The 19,293-nt window shown below is 38.5% G+C and overlaps 1 protein-coding gene across 2 annotated transcripts in view; it reads right to left on the bottom strand.

Moving 5' to 3' along the window:
- SWAP70 (switching B cell complex subunit SWAP70) overlaps window positions 1-19,293 on the bottom strand; it is a 77,410-nt gene that overhangs the window by 20,857 nt on the left and 37,260 nt on the right. For both annotated transcript variants that reach the window (XM_042957621.1, XM_042957622.1), the window contains exons 3-4: window positions 16,100-16,273; window positions 997-1,224 (exon numbers count right to left, since the gene is read on the bottom strand). In XM_042957621.1, coding sequence (XP_042813555.1) covers window positions 997-1,224; window positions 16,100-16,273 — 402 coding nt within the window. The remainder of the gene's footprint in view (window positions 1-996; window positions 1,225-16,099; window positions 16,274-19,293) is intronic.

Raw genomic sequence — 19,293 nt, 5'->3', positions numbered from 1 at the left:
GGACCAAAGTAAGGAAATCCCAAATTGGAATTATTATTCAGTATAATAATGTAAAAAATATGAAAGAGCCGCTAAAAAAAAAAAAAACATGTAAATTCTATTTAACAATCATTAAGCATTCCATATTTATATCAGATGCTATATAGGTCATAATCTAACAAGATAAATGCAACTTTGCTATATAAAGGTATTTACTCTAAAAATAAGGGTATTTTTCTAATTTTATAAAAATATATAGGGGTGTCAGGGTGGGTCAGTCGGCTAAGCGTCTGACTTCAGCTTGGGTCACGATCCCACAGTTTGTGAGTTCGAGCCCTGCATCAGGCTCTCTGCTGTCAGTACAGAGCCCACTTCAGATCCTCCGTCCCCCTCTCTCTCTGCCCCTACCCAGCTGGTTCTCTCTGTCTCTCAAAATAAAGAAATAAACTTAAAAAAATAATTAAAAAATTAAAATATGTAATCATATGCATACATTCATGTATAGAATCTAGTAGTAAATCCAATCAACAAGAAAGGAATAAAGAATAAAATAAAATTTACAGGAATCCCACAATCCAGGAGTAATCACTTTTAACATTTTGGTGAGCATCCTTCCAGATAGCCCTACACATATATATCACATTACATGAAAGGGATTACAATATGCTTCCTGTTCAACAACCTGTTTTTTTTTTCTCTGAACAACATGCCATGAGGATCTTTCAGATCAACAAGTATGGATGTACACGTGACATGAAAGTACTTTAAAGACAGTTTGGAAATGTGGTCATTTAAACAATTCTTTCAAAATAGCAACTTCCCAATGCTTAAGTATACTTCAAAATTGTATCAGTAATTTTTTTTTAAGCCTAATACAAGACTGGGAAAATAAGAAACTTTATTCTTGTTCTAAATCAGTATAAAGGTATAAATGACTTATACTCAAATGAAAATGTCTTATTTCAAACATGTCAAAGTCTAAAGGTAAGGAGAAACACAGTGTTCCAGGACTCTTACCTGTTTCAACACATCTAATATAAGCTCATTAAAGACTTCATTAATTGCCATGGACACCGTCTGCCGATCCATGCCTTTGCTAAACTGTCCATTTCCAATAAGTTCAATCAGTTCCCACACAGAAAGACCATCTTTACTGTCATCAAAGTTGATTTTATAATGTTCAAATTGTTCCTGTTGCCAACCTCCTCCCATAGCTTCTGTAAGTTTCTTAAGCAGGTATTCAATCTATAAAAAGAAAAATTTTTAATTATTAATTCCTAGTAAAAAAAATAATAACTTTTAAACTTAGGTATGTATCTATGTTATTTACACTGATAAGGTCAACTTAGGAAATGTTCCTTTTTAGTTTCAAAATTGTATCTTTAAAAAATCATGATATTATCAGAGGAAAGGTATAGATAAAATGCCACTAGTCCTGTATTAACCTTATAGAATAAGGACCAAAAACTGAGGGGCACCTGGGTGGCTTAGTTGGTTAAGCATCCAACTTTGGCTCAAGTCATGATCTCACAGTTCATGAATTTGAACCCCCAAGTCGAGCTCTGTGCTGACAGCTCAGAGCCTGGAGCCTACTTCAGATTCTGTGTCTCCCTCTCTCGCTGCCCCTCCCCCACTCGTGCTCTGTCTCTCTTGCTCTCTCAAAAATAAAATAAACATTACAAAAAATTTTTTTGAAGGAATCAAAAACTTACAACCCTCTAGTAGTATAGTATATTTGTATACTATAGCAGAACTAAAGCAAACTGTACACATACACTTAATTGCTGTGGTTTGACTACTCTCTGTTGGATAAATAACTTAAATATATCAGAATATCGATCTTACTGAATTAATATGCAAGTACTAATTAAATAAGCATCTCAAATTAGTATTTACAACTTAGTCCCCAATTTATAAATTTCCCACGTAAGCCAATTATTTGAAATTTATGATGCTTCCTCCCATTATAACATTGACAATGTTGGAAACAATGGCCAAATTCCTACCCTGGGCTGAAAAAGCTTATTAAATCCTGAAAAACATACCTTTGTGTAGAACAGTAGAAAATATTGCTATTCAAATAACAGCAGGTAAACAAAACAGGCAATAATACTCACTGAATGAGAAACTGCTATCTTCTGGAAAGCCTGGGTTTCCTACAATGCTATCAAATTCAACACATCCAAAAATGAATGCGTCACCTCTACCTTCCAAATGGCTTTCCCTTCTATTATTGATTTCAGCTGGGAACAACACCATTCACCCATGTCAATCCTTGTTCCCTATTCCTTTATTCCAAATCAGTGATAAAATCCTACTGTTTCACTTCCCCAGATCAGTGCTTTTCAAACTGTAGGTTATAACCCAATATAAAATCAACTTATTACATAGTTACCAGCATCTTCTTTAATTGAATGAAAGTATTTGAGTTTACTCACAATAAAGACAAATGTTTTGTGGTTAGTTTGGTGTTGTGGGTATGCCTATGTGTGCTGGTCATGAAGTAATATCTTCCTATGGGTTATAGTCAAGAGAGAATGAAAAACTTTTTCCCAGACAATTCTCAAACCCATCCCCTCCTACTCCATCTACCTTGTTCAGGCCTCCCAGTTGGTATCCTTGCCTCCAGCATTGCTCCCTTGTATCTATATTCTGCCAGAGAAATGTTTTCAAAACATAACCTGAGCCTATCACCTCTCTCTATATTTTTTTTAATGTTTATTTATTTATTTTTGAGAAAGAGAGATAGAGAGTGAGCAGGGGAGGAGCAGAGAGAGAGAGAGAGACAGAGAGAGAGAGAGAGACAGAGAGAGAGAGAGAGAGAGAGAGAGAATCCCAAGCAGGCTCTGTGCTGTCAGCAAGAACCCAATGCAGGGCTCAAACTCATGAACCGTGAGATCACGACATGAGCTGAAACCAAGCGCTGGATGCTTAACCAACTGAGCCACCCAGGCACCCCTCACCTCCCTCTTTAAATCCTGTCCTGGTTCAAAGATAAAGGCCAAGTTTTCCTGTGTCCCTTGGTGACCACCATTCCTCCCTCCCATTTACTATCTCTAACATGTCCACTATGCCCACTGCAGATTTTACACACTTCACTAATACCACAGATCAGGGGTCTCGAGCTTCTTCTGTAAAGGGTTAGGTAGTAAATATTTGAGGCTTTGTGCATTTGTATTATAAGTTACTCTTTGTCTGGGTTTGTTTGTTTTTTACAATGCTTTAAAAATGTAAGAACTCTTCTTAGCACATGGGCTAAACAAAAACAGGCTACGGGCTACATTCAGCAGTGAGCCATAGCCATAGTTTGCCAATACCTGTCATACATTATAAATTTACCCATTTAACATACTTTTTTATGCTTTTATGCCTTTCCCCACCCTGTCCTCTCTGTCTTGAATATCTCTCCTCATTTCTGCATCAAGCTAAATGGTATTCGTTCAAATTCTGTATTGTCTAGGATATTCCTATTCAAAGTGAGGTGTGAACAGCAGCATCAGCATCACCTAGGTTGTTAGAAATGAAGAACCTTGGACCCCACCAAAGACCCAAAAATCAAAATCTGCATTTTAACAAGAACCCAGGTACTTCCATATGCACATTAAAGTTTGAGAAAGCACTACTCTAGTAAAACTGCTCTGACCAACCCTAATCCAGGTTAGGTTTTTTTTTTTTTTTTTTTTTTCCCCAAAATTATTTTGAGAGAGAGAGACAGAGGATGAGCACAAGCAGGGGAGGGGAAAAGAGAGAGGAAAAGAGAGAATCCCAGGTAGGCTCCATCCTGTCAGTGCAGAACCCAATATGGGGCTTGAACCCACAAACAGTGAGATCATGACCTGAGCTGAAATGAAGAGTCAGATGCTTACCCAACCTAGCCACCCAGGCGCCCCCAGGTCAGTTGTTCTTCTATGTCACTCCACTTAGCATATTGTACTGAAATTATCTCTTAATCATTTGGATTCCCACCATTTTCTGAATTCCTTATAGACGGGACCATGTCCCACCTATCTTTGAATATCCAGAACTCAGCAGCATACCTAGAATGTGGTAAAGCTCAATTACTGTTTACTAAACTGAAATAAACTAAGCTAAGCCTTCAATTTTCTCATCTATGAAACAGGCATAATAACACTTATCATATAGAACTACTATGGGGATAAAATGAGACAAATACTGATTATTTTGCACAGTGTCTGACATGGTAGGTAGTCCATCAATGTTATTTCCTTTTGTACTGAGTGGTGCATTATTCAAACATTTAAAATGACATTTAATTTTTTTATTATTTTTTTAAATTTAAATCCAAGTTAGTTAACATGTAGTGTAATAATAATTTCAGGAATAGAATTCAGTGATTCATCACTTACATTTAACACCCAGTGCTCATCCCAACAAGCATCCTCCTTAATGCCCCTCACCCATTTAGCTCTCCCCCCACCAGCCAACACCCCACCAGCAACCCTCAATTTGTTCTCTGTATTCAAGAGTCTCTTATGGTTTGTCTCCCCCTCTGTTTTTATGTTATTTTTGCTTCCCTTCCCTTATGTTCATCTGTTTTGTATCTTAAATTCCACATATGAATGAAATCATATGGTATTTGTCTTTGTCTGACTTACACATTCTAGTTCCATCCACATTGTTGCAAATGGCAAGATTCCATTCTTTTTGATCACCAAGTAATCATCCATTGTGTATATATACCACATCTTCTTTATCCATTCATCAGTCGATGGACATTTGGGCTCTTTCCATACTTTGGCTATTGTTGATAGTGCTGCTATAAACATTGGGGTACATGTGCCCCTTCAAATCAGCACTCCTGTGTCGTTTGGTTAAATACCTAGTAGTGCAATTGCTGGATTGTAGGGTAGTTCTATTTTTAATTTTTTGAGCAATCTCCAAATTGTTTTCCAGAGCAGCTGCACCAGTTTGCATTCCCACCAGCACTGCAAAAGGGTTCCTCTTTCTCCGCATCCTTGCCAACATCTGTCATTGCCTGAGTTGCTAATTTTAGCCATTCTGACAGGTGTGAGGTGGAATCTCACTGTGGTTTTGATTTGTATTTCCCTGATGATACGTGATGTTGAGCATTTTTTCATGTGTCTGTTAGCCATCCGGATGTCGACTTTAGATAAGTGTCTATTCATGTCTTCTGCCCATTTCTTCACTGGATTATTGGTTTTTTGGGTGTTGAGTTCGATAAGTTCTTTATAAATTTTGGATACTAACCCTTTCTCCAATGTCATTTGCAAATATCTTCTCCCATTCTGTCAGCTGCCTTTTAGTTTTGCTGATTGTTTCCTTTGCTATGCAGAAGCTTTTTACCTTAATGAAGTCCCAATAGTTAATTTTTGCTTTTGTTTCTCTTGCCTTTGGAGACATGTCAAGTAAGAAGTTGCTGCAGCCAAAGTCAAAGAAGTTGTGCCTGTTTTCTCCTCTAGGATTTTGATGGCTTCCTGTGTTATGTTTAGGTCTTTCATACATTTTGAGTTTATTTTTGTGTATGGTGTAAGAAAGCAGTCATGTTCATTCTTCTGCATGTTGCTGTCCAGTTTTCCCAGCACCATGTGTTGATGAGACTGTCTTTTTCCCTTTGGATATTCTTTCCTGCTTTGTCAAAGATTAGTTGGCCATATGTTTGTGGGTCCATTTCTGGGTTCTCTGTTCTATTCCTTTGATCTATGTGTTTGTTCTTGTGCCAGTACTATACTGTCTTGATGATTACAGTTTTGTCATACAGCTTGAAGTATAGAACTATGATGCCTCCAGCTTTGGTTTTCTTTTTCAAGATTGCTTTGGCTATTTGGGGTCTTTGCTGGTTCTATACAAATTTTAGGATTGTTTGTTCTACCTCTGTGAAGAATGCTGATGTTATTTTGACAGGGATTGCTAAAATTACATTTGAGAGAGGCACCTGGGTGGCTCAGTCAGTTAAGCATCCAACTCTTGGCTTTGGCTCGAGTCATAATCCCAGGGTCTTGGGATTAAGCCCCACATCGGGCTCTGACTGAGCATGGAGACTGCTTAAGATTCATTCATTCATTCATTCATTCTCTCCCCCCCCCCCCCCGACCCTCTCTCAGGATTCCTGGGTGGCTCAGCCAGTTAAGTGTCCAACTTCAGTTCAGGTAATGATATCATGGTTTGTGAATTCGACTCCTGAAATCAGGCTCTATGCTGTCAACACCAAACCTGCTTTGAATCCTCTGTCCCCCTCTGTTTGCCCCTCCCAACCCCTCTAAAAAAAAAAAAAAACATTAAAAAAAAAAAGATTCTCTCTCTAATAAAAATAATAATACCAAAAAAATAAAAATGTAAAAATAAATAAAAGAATGCTCAATTAAATTTACCTATAATTTCCACTGCATAAAGACTCTGTAAGTATTTTGACAAATACTAGAGGAAAACACAGAAATAGTAAGTCTAACTTGTTACAGATAAGATTGTGAGTTAATTTTTCTTTCTCTCCTTTGCACTTCTACTAATTTGGCTATAAAGCTGTTTGTGAAATAACATATTTTAGCAGAAAAAGAATGCCAACAATAGCAAAAACATGCTTGCAAAGAAATGTACATCCACAAAATATCACAAAGTCAAAAAATATCAAGAGTTCTAGTAATTAAATTTGATGAGACACTATAAAGTCTTCTAATATGGAAATTATCTAATCTCCTAAATCAAGTATATAGTAAGTAGTCAACAAATATTTACTTGTTGGAGAAAAACACACTTAGGTCTTTCCTTTCCCTTGTTGGAGATATAACATCTACTGTTAAGTTTATCAGATATTATTATTTTCTTGGTTTTTAAATAGAAGTAACAAGGATCAGGGGTGCCTTTCCCTTGTTGGAGATATAACATCTACTGTTAAGTTTATCAGATATTATTATTTTCTTGGTTTTTAAATAGAAGTAACAAGGATCAGGGGTGCTCAGTCAGTTAAGGGTTTGACTTTACCTCAGGTCATGATCTCACGGTTTGTGAGTTCAAATCCCACGTCAGGCTCTGTGCTGACAGCTTGGCGCCTGGAGCCTGCTTCGGATTCTGTGTCTCCCTCTCTCTCTGCCCCTCCCCCGCTCGCATTCTGTCTCTCTCTCAAGAATAAACAAACATTAAAAAGATTTAAAAAAAAAGAAGAAGAAGAAGTAACAAGGATCAGGGCACCTGACTGGCTCAGCTGGTAGAGCATGTGACTCCTTATATCAGGGTTGTGAGTTCAAGCCCCATGCTGGGCATAGAGCTTACTTTAAAAAACAAAAACATAGGATGCCTGCATGTCTCCACTGGATGAATGTGTCTCAGTTGGTTGAACATCAGATGCTTAACTTTGGCTCAGGTCATGATCTCACAGATTGTGAGATTGAGCCCCGAGGAGGGCTCAGCACTGATAGCACAGAGCCTGCTTGGGATTCTCTCTCCCCTTTCTCTCTCTCTCTCTCTCTGTTCCTCCCCTGCTCTTGTGCATGCTCTCACGTGCTTGCGCACTCTCTCTCTCAAAATAAATAAATAAACTTTAAATAAAAATGAAAAAAAAAAAAAAACAATTTCATTTGGGCCTAGCTGGCTCAGTAATTACAGCATGTAACTTTTAATCTTGAAGTTGTAAATTCAAGCCCCAACTTGGGTATAGAGATTACTTAAAAATAAAATCTTTAAAGAAAAAAAGAAAAAGACGTAGTAACAGGGATAGTCAGTGGAGGAGAGAGAAAGAAAATGGTAAAGATGAGAGAGAAAGAAGAAAAAAGGACAGAATGTATCAAAAAAGAAAAGGAAAAAAGATTAAAGACAAGAAGAGACTAAAGAGAGACAAGAGAGAAAAAGAAAGTTAAAAAGGACATTAAGGTGAATAATTGCCCAAAGTAAAATAACTTAGAGGCATTAACATGTACAGAAGTTCAATCTCCCTAATGCAGTAAAAAGAAGGGCCCATGCTGTCTGATCACAAGGTGGGATAAAGGCAGTACAAGCACAAGTAGAAGTGTTAGTAGTAAGGCCAACAGAAGCATATGCATATGGTCACGTGGATAGGCATGACAAAATGGTGCACTGGACTGACCATTCATACTATAAATCGGGAAACAGCCTTAGCTTTTCTTCGTCTACTGTGAATATACATCCACTGTGAATATACCCAAGTCCCTCCCATTCCAAGCTTCAGTTTCTCTTGTATATCCAATGGTCTTTAATAATGTTAGTAACTGAGAGTACCTGTTAGTAGCAAACTCAGCTCTAGAGGCAGCTTCCTTGGTTCATCCTAAACCTTTATGAAGGTGCGCACTCCCAAACCCTCCTGAGTTTGTCATCCGCACCCAGCAACTGCTCAGCATTCCCAGTGATTGTCCCAAATAATCTAGACTTATTTCCTGCTGACTTTCAACACAATCATATACTTATCATTACCAAATAATTTAAGGATCTCTTAATTCATTATATTGGGCCAGGAAGAGACAAACATTCCCACTCTCAACTATTCAATTACACTAAATAATAAATCACGTGCTGCCGTGTTAGTCTCGAGTGGCCTGCATCAATTCTAAAAGCTCATTCAGTTTCAGGAAGCAGCTTACTTCCTCCTTCCAAGCAAGTTTCACCAAAAATAACAAAAGAATAAACTTTCAAGCTGCATGTGATTTTCAAGGCCTCTGGCTCCAAAAATCATGTTGTTAAAAGTTCTTTCCCTGTCATTAAAAAAGGGCCTTTACTGGTTTAACAACAATTTAGGTTTTATTTCATTCACTAAGGATCTCTTAAAACTATTTCAGTTTTGATATTTAATTGCATCAAAGCAATTCTTCCAAATAAGTCCACAACAGACACATCCTGTTTTGTTCTTGGCTCTGCGGAAAATGAATGCTAATGAAAAAAACTATACAGACACACATTTCCAGGAATATCATTTGACAAAAATTAAGGAACCATCTTAAATGGGAACATACTATTTCTTGAATTATGCATGGTGTAAGTCACTTAAACATTTATTTAATATTTTTGACACTACTTTCTGGGTCATGGGAAACTGAATCAAAATCAAACATTTATACCACTTATGTTACTCATATAACTACCACTGTTACTTATATCTTATATAGCATTAATCAAAACTAGAGAATAAAATCTCAGTTAAAAACATTCTGGACTCAAACAAAATACAAATAATCATTATGGTAGATGGATGACTGGAAACATAAAAATTACCTTAAACTTATAAAACCTAAAAACTGTTGGTAAAATTACAAATTAAACTCATATATGCACTCATGACAAATTAAGACATTACACTTCAAAATTTATTTTTAAAATTTATCTATCTTTACATTAAATTTTACTAAAACCTCTAAGTCTAAAACTAGTTCAAAATATGGGGCTTTTCTAATGTTATTAAAGTATTTAGGAAGGAAACAAAATGTAACAGAGAATGACCACCTTAAGAAATATTATGACTCTAGTATTTTCCATAAAATAGTGTGATCTTGAGTTTACAGTGCTTCATCCAAGGACAGGAGATGTGCTAAGAGCTTAATAAATACATAGCCATATTTTAACAGGAGGCTGGCTCAGCAGCCAGACAAAGCAATTCCACATAAATCTGTCCTGATGATTCTTTCTCCACATAAGTACTTCTGGCCACAGGGAAAGGATCTATAAAACTAACTCTAATTCTAAATCTAAGCAGAAGAAATGCTGAGAGAGTTAAAGATGTCAAAACAGAGTAATAAGTCCAAACAATAACATGACAAGGTATGCTGCCTGGCTATTCTAAACAGAGGCTATTCCCTTCTGGAATGAGATTAATTTGTTTAGAAACACAACCAAAGACATTCCTAACAGCCCGCAGAGCCTTGGCGGGGCTCTAGAGTACAGAAGTGGATACAGTCATGGTACACCTCAAGGCTCGTGTGGGTCCCAGTTCTTCAGGCCACCTGGAGCAGTTTCTTAGGCAGAGCAATCAGGAAGCTAGTGCTGACGGGCTCCCTTCATAGCCCATGGCTCAACAATGATTTAAAGCCAATGACAAGTCCTCCATATCAAGCAAGTGCCCCCTTGAGGAATAAGGTAAGTTTCCTTAGTTACTAAGGAAATTTCTAACGCTGAAATCAGGACAAGATCAATTTCAAGTCTACCATGAATATTTTAGTGATGGTAAGAGCCCAAACATCACAGGTAAGAGACCCACTCCACCTCCAATTCCAAAGAAAACACAAATAAACTTAGAACACTAAGCGTAACCACAAAATGTTTTAAAAGACAACACTGGAGAGGGGCGCCTGGGTGGCTCAGTTGGTTAGGCGACCGACTTTGGCTCAGGTCATGATCTCGCAATTTGTGGGTTCGAGCCCCGTGTCAGGCTCTGTGCTGACGGCTCAGAGCCTAGAGCCTGCTGCAGGTTCTGTGTCTTCCCCTCTCTCTGCCCCTCCCTTGCTCACGCTCTGTCTCTCTCTCTCTCAATAATAAATAAATGTTAAAAAAAAAATTTAAAAAAAAATAAACAAAAAAAACAAAAAACAAACAAAAAAAAAAAAGACAACACTGGAGATTTTATTAGCATAATTCTTCCAAGCAACAGCTAGGTTTTTAAAATACCACCAGAGGGTACCTGGGTGGCCCAGTTGGTTAAGCATCCAACTTCGGCTCCGGTCACGATTTCACAGTTCATGAGTTCGAGGCCCGTGTAGGGCTTTGTGATGACAGCTCAGAGACTGAAGCCTGCTTCAGATGCTGTGTCTCCCTCTCTCGGTCCCTCCCCCACTCACATTCTGTCTCTTTCTCTCTCAAAAATAAACATCAAAAACATTTTTTAGGGGCTTCTGGGTGGCTCAGTCTGCTAAGCGTCTGACTTCAGTTCAGGTCACGATCTCACAGTTCGTGGGTTCGAGCCCCGCATCGGGCTTGTGCTGACAGCTCAGAGCCTGGAGCCTGCTTCAGATTCTGTGTCTCCCTCTCTCTGCCCCTCCCCTGCTCACGCTCTGTCTCTCTCTGTCTCTCAAAAATAAAAAATAAATGTTAAAAAAATTTATTTTTATTTTTTTTAGGGTGCCTGGGCGCCTGGGTCAGTTGAGCATCCAACTTCAGTTCAGGTCATGACCTCACAGTTTGTGAGTTCAGGTCCCGCGTTGGGCTCTGCTGACAGCTCAGAACCTAGAGACTTCTTCGGATTCTGTGTCCCCCTCTCTCTCTGCCCCTCTCCTATTCATGATCTGTCTCTCTCTGTCTCTCAAAAATAAACATTAAAAAAAAATTTTTTTTTTACTTTTAAATACCATCAATACATCTTTTTCAACACCTATCAATATTCCATTCCTTCTATATGTCTCTGTATTAAGCTAGACAATTTTCATGGACAAGACTCCATAACACATTTTATTCTTCATATTCCCCCCCCCCTTTTTTTTTAACGTTTATTTATTTTTGAGACAGAGAAAGAAAGAGCATGAACGGGGGAGGGACAGAGAAGGGAGACACAGAATCGGAAGTAGGCTCCAGGCTCTGAGCCATCAGCCCAGAGCCTGACGCGGGGCTTGAACTCACGGGCCGCAAGATTGTGACCTGAGCTGAAGTCGGACGCTTAACCGACTGAGCCACCCAGGCGCCCCACTTCATATCCCCTTTAACATTGACGCACTATCATATCATTATTGTTACTAAGCACTAAAAAACTGTTCCCACCATTACATAAAACTGTGTTCTACTTGATTTCCAATGACCACCTAATTGGTAAATCCAAGGGCAACTTCTCACGTATCACCCTTTAATTTTTCTGTAGCATCTAATGCTAGTAACTACTTTTCTGCTTCTTAGAACTTTTTCTTTCTATGGCACTCATGACTCAATACTCTCCCAGTTCTCCTCCTACCTTATAGACTATTCAATTCAGCTTCCTGTACCAAAAATACTTCCTCTTCCTGTTACAGAAACAGTCCCAAGGTTCCGTCCTAAGCCCTCACTTCTCCCACAGTGGTTTCTTCCTCCTTGATCTAACCTACTCCCATAGCTTCCCCATCTCTGTCTCCAGCCCTAACTTCTCACAAACTCTAGAAGTGTAATTCCAGTTGAATACAGGACAGCTCCACAAGTATGTCCCACTTAAAATACCAATGTACCCAACCCATCATCAGACACCATATCTCCAACTTATTCATCATCCTGTCATTCACACATAGACACTATTTAGTGAGCACTCATCATGGGGCCAGACATTATGTTAAATGCTTCACATATATCAACTATTTTAGTCCTCACAAGAGTCCAATGAATGAAGTAGCTGTCCCCATTTTACAGATGGGGAAACCCAAACAAAGAGATGAATTAATCTCTTCAAAGTCACATAGTTAAAATGTGGTACAGTCAGGATTTAAAGCAGGCAGTCTGATTTCAAAGATCATGCTTTAAACAACTATACTCTATTACCTCCCAATTGCCCAGGCCTGAAACCTGCCTATAGACCTACACCAGGCACTATGAACTTTTAGTCCTGTCACCTCTAGGTCCTTCCCATCTGATCTTCTTTTCCATTCTCACTAACATCACTATACTTCAGTCCCCATATGCCACTTACCTTCTCTCAACTTCCCATCTCACATCTCTCCATATTTCATCTATTTATTTGACACTCTCTTGCTTAAAAATCATCAGTGACTCAGGGTGCCTGGGTGACTCTGTCAGTTAAACATCTAACTCATGATTTAGGCTCAGGTCATGATCTCACCACGGTTGTAGGATCAAGCTCCATATCAGGCTCTGTGCTGACTATAGAGCCCACTTGGGGTTCTCTCTCTCCCTCTCTCTCTGCCCTTGCCCCACTCTCTCTCTCTCTCAAAATAAATAAATAAATATTTTAAAAAATCATCAGTGGCTCACAGCTCCCCATTGCCTACAGGATAAAGTCAAAACTCCTTCTAGCCTCATCTACCACCATTCTTCTTCCTTCTAGCATATTCCAGTTAGACAGGGCATGTGTCATTCTTTTTGACTGCCTAGCATCGAACCCCCTTCTTACATCTTGGCAATTCCCTACCTCCAAATACAGACAATAAAAATGCAAATGGACCCTTTCCAGGACTCCTTTGCAACTATCTCATGGTACCTGACATAGGCCATACCAATTACATGTGTTATCCTCTGACTATGAACTGAAAAGTGGGCACAGAGAATTCTCTCTGGTAGCAAAAACAGTTGCAAGAAGATCAGAGTTCCCGGGCTGCACCAAATGTGCAGGGCCAGAGGTTTTCCATGGCACAAGTACAATACCCACCCCCTGGTGGCAGCAGAATTTTCCTTGTGGTTCCTCACTGGAGTGACCAGGATAGTTCCAGAATGATAGCATTCAAACCTGGTCTCAGCCATCATGACAATTCTGTGAGCTACCCAATATCCTTTTTAAAAATTCCTTTTTGGGGGCGCCTGGGTGGCTCAGTCAGTTAAGCAACTGACTTCGGCTCAGGTCGTGATCTCACGGTTTGTGAGTCCAAGCCCCGCACTGGGCTCTGTGCTTGACAACTCAGAGCCTGGAGCATGCTTTGGATTCTGTGTCTCCCTCTCTCTGCCCCTGCCCCACTCACACTCTGTCTCTCTCTCTCAAAAATAAACATTTAAAAAAATTAAAAAAAAAAAGAATATGCCCTTTGCTTTTATAATTTTGTTCACTCATATAATTTTGCCCACTGTTGCTTCCACCCAGAATTCTTCTCCATTAATCAAAATTCTTCCCATCTTTTAAGGCCCAGCACAAGTGCTAATTTCCCCATAAACTTAAGAGCTAATACTAAATGAGCACTTTCAGGGCCAGGCATTCTCCTCATCTGATCTTCACAAGAAGAGTAAGAGGTAGATACTAGCATTAGTCTTATTTTATAGTTGAGGAAACTGAAGCAAAAACAAATGAAGTATATTGCCCAAAGTCATAGAGCTAGTGAACAGTGATAGAGCTAGAAGTCAAATCCAGGAAATCTGACTCCAGACCCCTGCCCTTAACCAGGGAACAGCAAAAGCCAGTCCACAAGTCAACTCTAGCCCAGCAGCCAAATCTGGCTCATGGCATGTTTGTATATATCCATGATCTAAGAACATTTCCTGCATTTTTAAGTAGTTGGGAGGAAAAAAAAAAAATTTCATGATCCATGAACATCATACAAAATTCACATTTCAAAGTCCAGCAATATTTGAAGTACAGCAACAAACATAGTGTCTGTGGCTGCTTTCACGCCATAACAGCAGATTTAAGCAGCTGCAACAGAGACAGGATGGCCTAAAGGGCCACAAAGCCTCAAATATTTATTGTTTGGCCCTTTATGGAAAAAATTTAAGACCTTACTTTTAACTACTACATTGCCTGTTAAAAAGCTTTCCTTGATCCCTTACTTCCCCCAAGCTAGAATAAATCTATCCCTTCTCTGTATTTGTATGCCCTTTGCATCTCTCTTGTAACAGGTAGTCTATTTTGCTTTAAATTACATTTGACTTATTTTTTTCCTTGAGCAGACTACAAACTCCTTGAAGGCAGGAAGTAATCTTTTGCACTTTGCATTACTCTTGGTGCCTTTCCTATTGTTGGCAGTCAATAAATGCTTGCTGGCTTTAAATAAAATTTTGTAGTGTGCACTTTTAAACAGATTTTCCTAACATGAATATGAATCACAGAAATCACAGACTAGACTCTGTATTGGCAGGATGGGTAACAATAGGCCTCAATCACTGCTGATAGCTATCTAAATTGGTACAACCTTTCCAAAGGGTAATTCTACCTGTTCATCAAATACCTTGAAAGTGTGTTTTGGGGGTGCCTGGGTGGTTCAGTTGGGTAAGCATCCAACTTTGGCTCAGGTCATGATCGCGCAGTTCGTGAGTTCGAGTCTCACGCCAGGCTCTGTGCTGACAGCTCAGAGCCTAGAGCCTGCTTCGGATTCTGTGTCTCCCTCTCTCAAAAATAGACATTAAAAAAAAATTTTTTTAAGTGTGTTTTTTAGGACTCAGAGTTCCACTGTTGGAAATCTGTCCTAAGGAAATAAACAGACTTACATGCAAAAATGCAATAATAGTGGTCATAGGAGTTAACACATTTACTGAGTACATATTACATACCAGATATTGAGCTAAGTCCTTTAAATGCAGAACCTCTATTTAGCCCTATTTTATTTTTTAAAGATTTTTAATTTTTGTTTTGTTTTGTTTTTGAGAGAAAGCAGGGGATGGGCAGAGAGAGAGAGGGAAAGAATACCAAGCAGGCTCTGTGCCGTCAGCACAGAACCCCATGCAGGGTTCAATCTCATGAATTGTGAGATCATGACCTGAGACGAAATCAAGAGTCAGACGCTTAACCAAACCGAGCCACCCAGGTGCCCCAGCGCTATTTTATAGATAGGAAATTAAATCTCAAGAGGTTAAATAATTTGTCAAAAGTTAAGGAATGACAGGTTATTGTTTTGTTTTTGTTTTTGTTTTTAGGGGAGAACTATAGCTAATTGTAATTCTTCATTAGTCTTTTTATATTTATTACTGTAATAAGCATGTATTACATATATAATTTTTTAAGGCAGTAAGATAGCACAGAAACCTTACTCCTGTATTTTTTTTTTTACCTTTGGAAGCTAGGGAAAATAAGTCAGAACAGAACAAGCAAAATATTCTTTTTCATTTACTTTGGAAAGAACAATAAAAAGTCACCGTCCTGGACTTTGAAACAAGAACAGTATTTCCTCACATAAAAACAGCCTTGAGAACAACATTGTGGATCATATGTGTTTCCCAGATAACATCACTCAGCCAATTTTGCCCTGCTTTCCTAAAATGCCATACTAGTTTTGCCAATATGTAAGGAAACAAAAAATTATGTTGTGACTTGTACTGAATAAAAATTCTTTGGATATGAGGATGGATTCATCCATAACTATAGCAATTTGGAGAGGAAAAGTCCCACCCTATCTACAAATCTCCAGGGGTTATTACATGACCCCAAATCACTAAGTCTTGGACTTTCTTGAATTCAAGCTGTTTTGCCTCTGGTCCAAAAACACTAGTCCAAGATCTCCCTCTGTATCTACACAATTTGAATTAAAACAATACTTCCAAGCTAGATCTATTAAATGCTATGATGGCCATGTAAGAACTTCCCAGAGCCACACCTTACCTCTTCTGGCACAATAATTAATGGATACTTGTCCTCAGATAAAAAGTTGAAAATAACCCATACTTTAAATGCATCTTCTTCTGTAATGAGCAAGGGGCTCTTGGTGAGGTTTTTTTTGACACAGAGGGTCCAACACATCCTATTGAACTCAATCTTGTCAAAGTTGTCTTGGACCTAAAAAAGAATGAGTTAAAATTTCAATGAAAAATATCCAATGAAGGAGGAAAAATTCCAAAATAAGCAGAATATAAGCCAAGTAAAACAGATACAGGCTTCCATTCTAATCGATCCAATTAACTAATAATGCAATTAATGAATAGACATTTTCTATTTTTTTTTTTAACGTTTATTTATTTTTGAGACAGGGAGAGGCACAGCATGAACAGGGGAGGGTCAGAGAGAGGGAGACACAGAATCTGAAACAGGCTCCGGGCTCTGAGCTGTCAGCACAGAGCCCGACGCAGGGCTAGAACTCATGGACTGTGTGATCATGACCTGAGCCGAAGTCAGCCGCTTAACCGACTGAGCCACCCAGGCGCCCCAACATTTTCTAATTTCATTTGCTTGTGTACCACACTTTCAAAGGCCCAATTAAGAACGTTATAGTTAGCCTGACACTAAAGCAATATCTATCTGCCCATATCACTCACTTGGCACATAAAATACTAGCTTGTTGAATAGTTATTTTTTCACATGTACACACTATCTTCTAAATAAAACTACCAACCCTGGTACAGAGGAGTGGAGAGTGTCAATTACTCAGTATGAGCCACATACTGATATCTCATCTTTACCCATATAGTCAAAGAAGATATTTTTTTTTTTTGGAAAAAACTTAAACTGAAATTCTAAAAAGACAGCCTGCCCTTCAGTCATTCAATCATGCAATCAACATTCCCTCAGGATCTACTATAAGCCAAGTACTATGTTACAAATTAAGGATATAAAGATGAAGAAGAACTTGGTCTCTGCTCACAAAACATTCACGTTTATTAGGGAAAACAGATATGCAAATAGACAAATTCTAATATAACACCCTGTGTAATTCAATAGTTTTTCACTCATTCAAAAGATAAAATTTAGATAGTAATTACGATCTGCCAGAGACAATGCAAAGATACTTAATGTAGTAGTAGCCCATGTCTCCAAGGAATGCCAAGACAATTACAATACAGTGTGATAAGTACTATAATAGAAATAAGCAGAGGGTTCTGTGGGAACACTGAGGAGCTAACCCATCTTAAGAACTAGGGGAAGATTTGCAGAAAAAGTAACATGACAACAGAGTGCAATTCAAAGGATCATTAAAAGTCAGTGTATAGTCACTATGGAAAACCGTATGCAGGATCCTCAAAAAATTAAAAATAGGACTGCCATACAATCCAGCAATTCCACTTCTGGAAATATAATAATATATATATTATAATATACATAATAATAATCCAACGGTAACAAAAACACTAACTCAGGTAAATATCTGTACTCCCATGTTCACAGCAACATTATTTTCAATAGCCCAGACATGGGCTATTTTCCAGATATGGAATTTTTCAATATTTCATATTTTCCAGATATGGAATTTATCAATATTTTCCAGACATGGAAACAACCTAAGTATCCATTGATAGATGAATGGATAAAGAAATTGTAATACACACACACACACACACACACACACACACACACACACATATATATATAATGGAATATTATTTAGCCATAAAAAATAAGGAAATCCTACAATTTGCAACAACACGGATGGAACTTGAAGGCACTACGCTAAGTGAAATAAGTCAGAGAAAGACAAATATTGTATGATCTCACTTGTATGTGGAATCTAAAAAAAAAAAAAAAAAAACAACTCATAGAAAAAGAGATCAGACTTGTGGTTACCAGAAGCAGGTGGTGGGGGGAGGGAGAACTGGAATAAGGTGGTCTAAAGATACAAACTTCCAGTTATAAAATAAACAAGTACAAGGGAGGTAATATACAACATAATGACTATAGCTAACACTGCTGTATGACATAGAAAAGTTGTTAAGGATATAATACATCCTAAGAGTTCTCACCATAAGGAGAAAATGTTTCCCCTTTATTTTTTTCTTCCTTCTTTTCTTTTTATTGTATGTGTATGAAATGATGGATGTTAGCTGAACCTATTATGGTAATTATTTCACAATATATGTAAATCAAACCATCCTGTGAGGCTTAAAGTTATTCTGTGATGCAAGTTAATTATTTCTCAATAAAACTGGGGGAAAACAAAATGCAAACAGTTCAAGAATGGGGTAAGGAGAGTTCTAGGTAGAACAATGTGAGAAAGCCCAGAGGTGGAGACAACCATGGTCAGTTCAGAAGTATTGTATAAGTTTAATGTGAATGGAGCACTTGGTGCTAAAGAGTGGTATGATTCAAGGCTATTTCGTAAGTGCAAATAACAGAAAACACCCTGGGTTCCTTTAAACAGAAAAAGAATTCATCGAAAAAACAATGGGTAACCTCAAAGATCCAACACAAGGGATGGAAAATCTAGGCTCTGAAACTAAGTCATTACCGATGTAGGCTAGTCAGTCCAAACCACAGCTGAAACTATGCATGGTAAGAGTATAGTACAGACACCGCTGCCAATGTAACAAGAGGCCATCACTGCTGCCACTGACCCAGTCTTTGATCCTCTGTGTCACTCACGAGTGTCTGAACTTTTCAATATCTGAGATGTGAGACAGGTCCTTCCCCCACCAAGGCACTGTGCAATTTCCCAAACATAAGAGTTCAGATACTGGGCAGACAAAAAATGATAAGTGACCACTGCATGGGGCACAGCTAAAGATGAGGCGCGAGAGAGAGGTGAAGGCCAGATCATAAAGAGCCTTATAATCCATATTAAGGAGTTAGGATTTATCTGTACTGAAAGAGTGGATAGGAGCACCATATACAGCCTGCATTTTAAAAGCCATATTCTGGGACAATAAGTAAGATGTACTAAAGAAGGCAGAGTGGCTGGCAGGACAATATGTGCAAAGCATTTCTGTTTGGAGAGATAGAAACAAAGCGTTATGTGTACCAGAAGGAAGAAGTCACTAGCTGACTACACGGAGAAATTTCTCTGGATCCCTAACTAGGACATGTGGTTGGCACACCAGTTCCCCAGGAGTAGGACGATATCCTTTGTGCTCTGCCTGCAGTACCCTGTC

This window comes from Panthera tigris, chromosome D1 (assembly GCF_018350195.1).
Source record: "Panthera tigris isolate Pti1 chromosome D1, P.tigris_Pti1_mat1.1, whole genome shotgun sequence".
Taxonomy (NCBI): domain Eukaryota; kingdom Metazoa; phylum Chordata; class Mammalia; order Carnivora; family Felidae; genus Panthera; species Panthera tigris.
The sequence above is the reverse complement of the archived record's forward strand: the minus strand, read 5'-3'. Positions and strand labels throughout refer to the sequence as shown.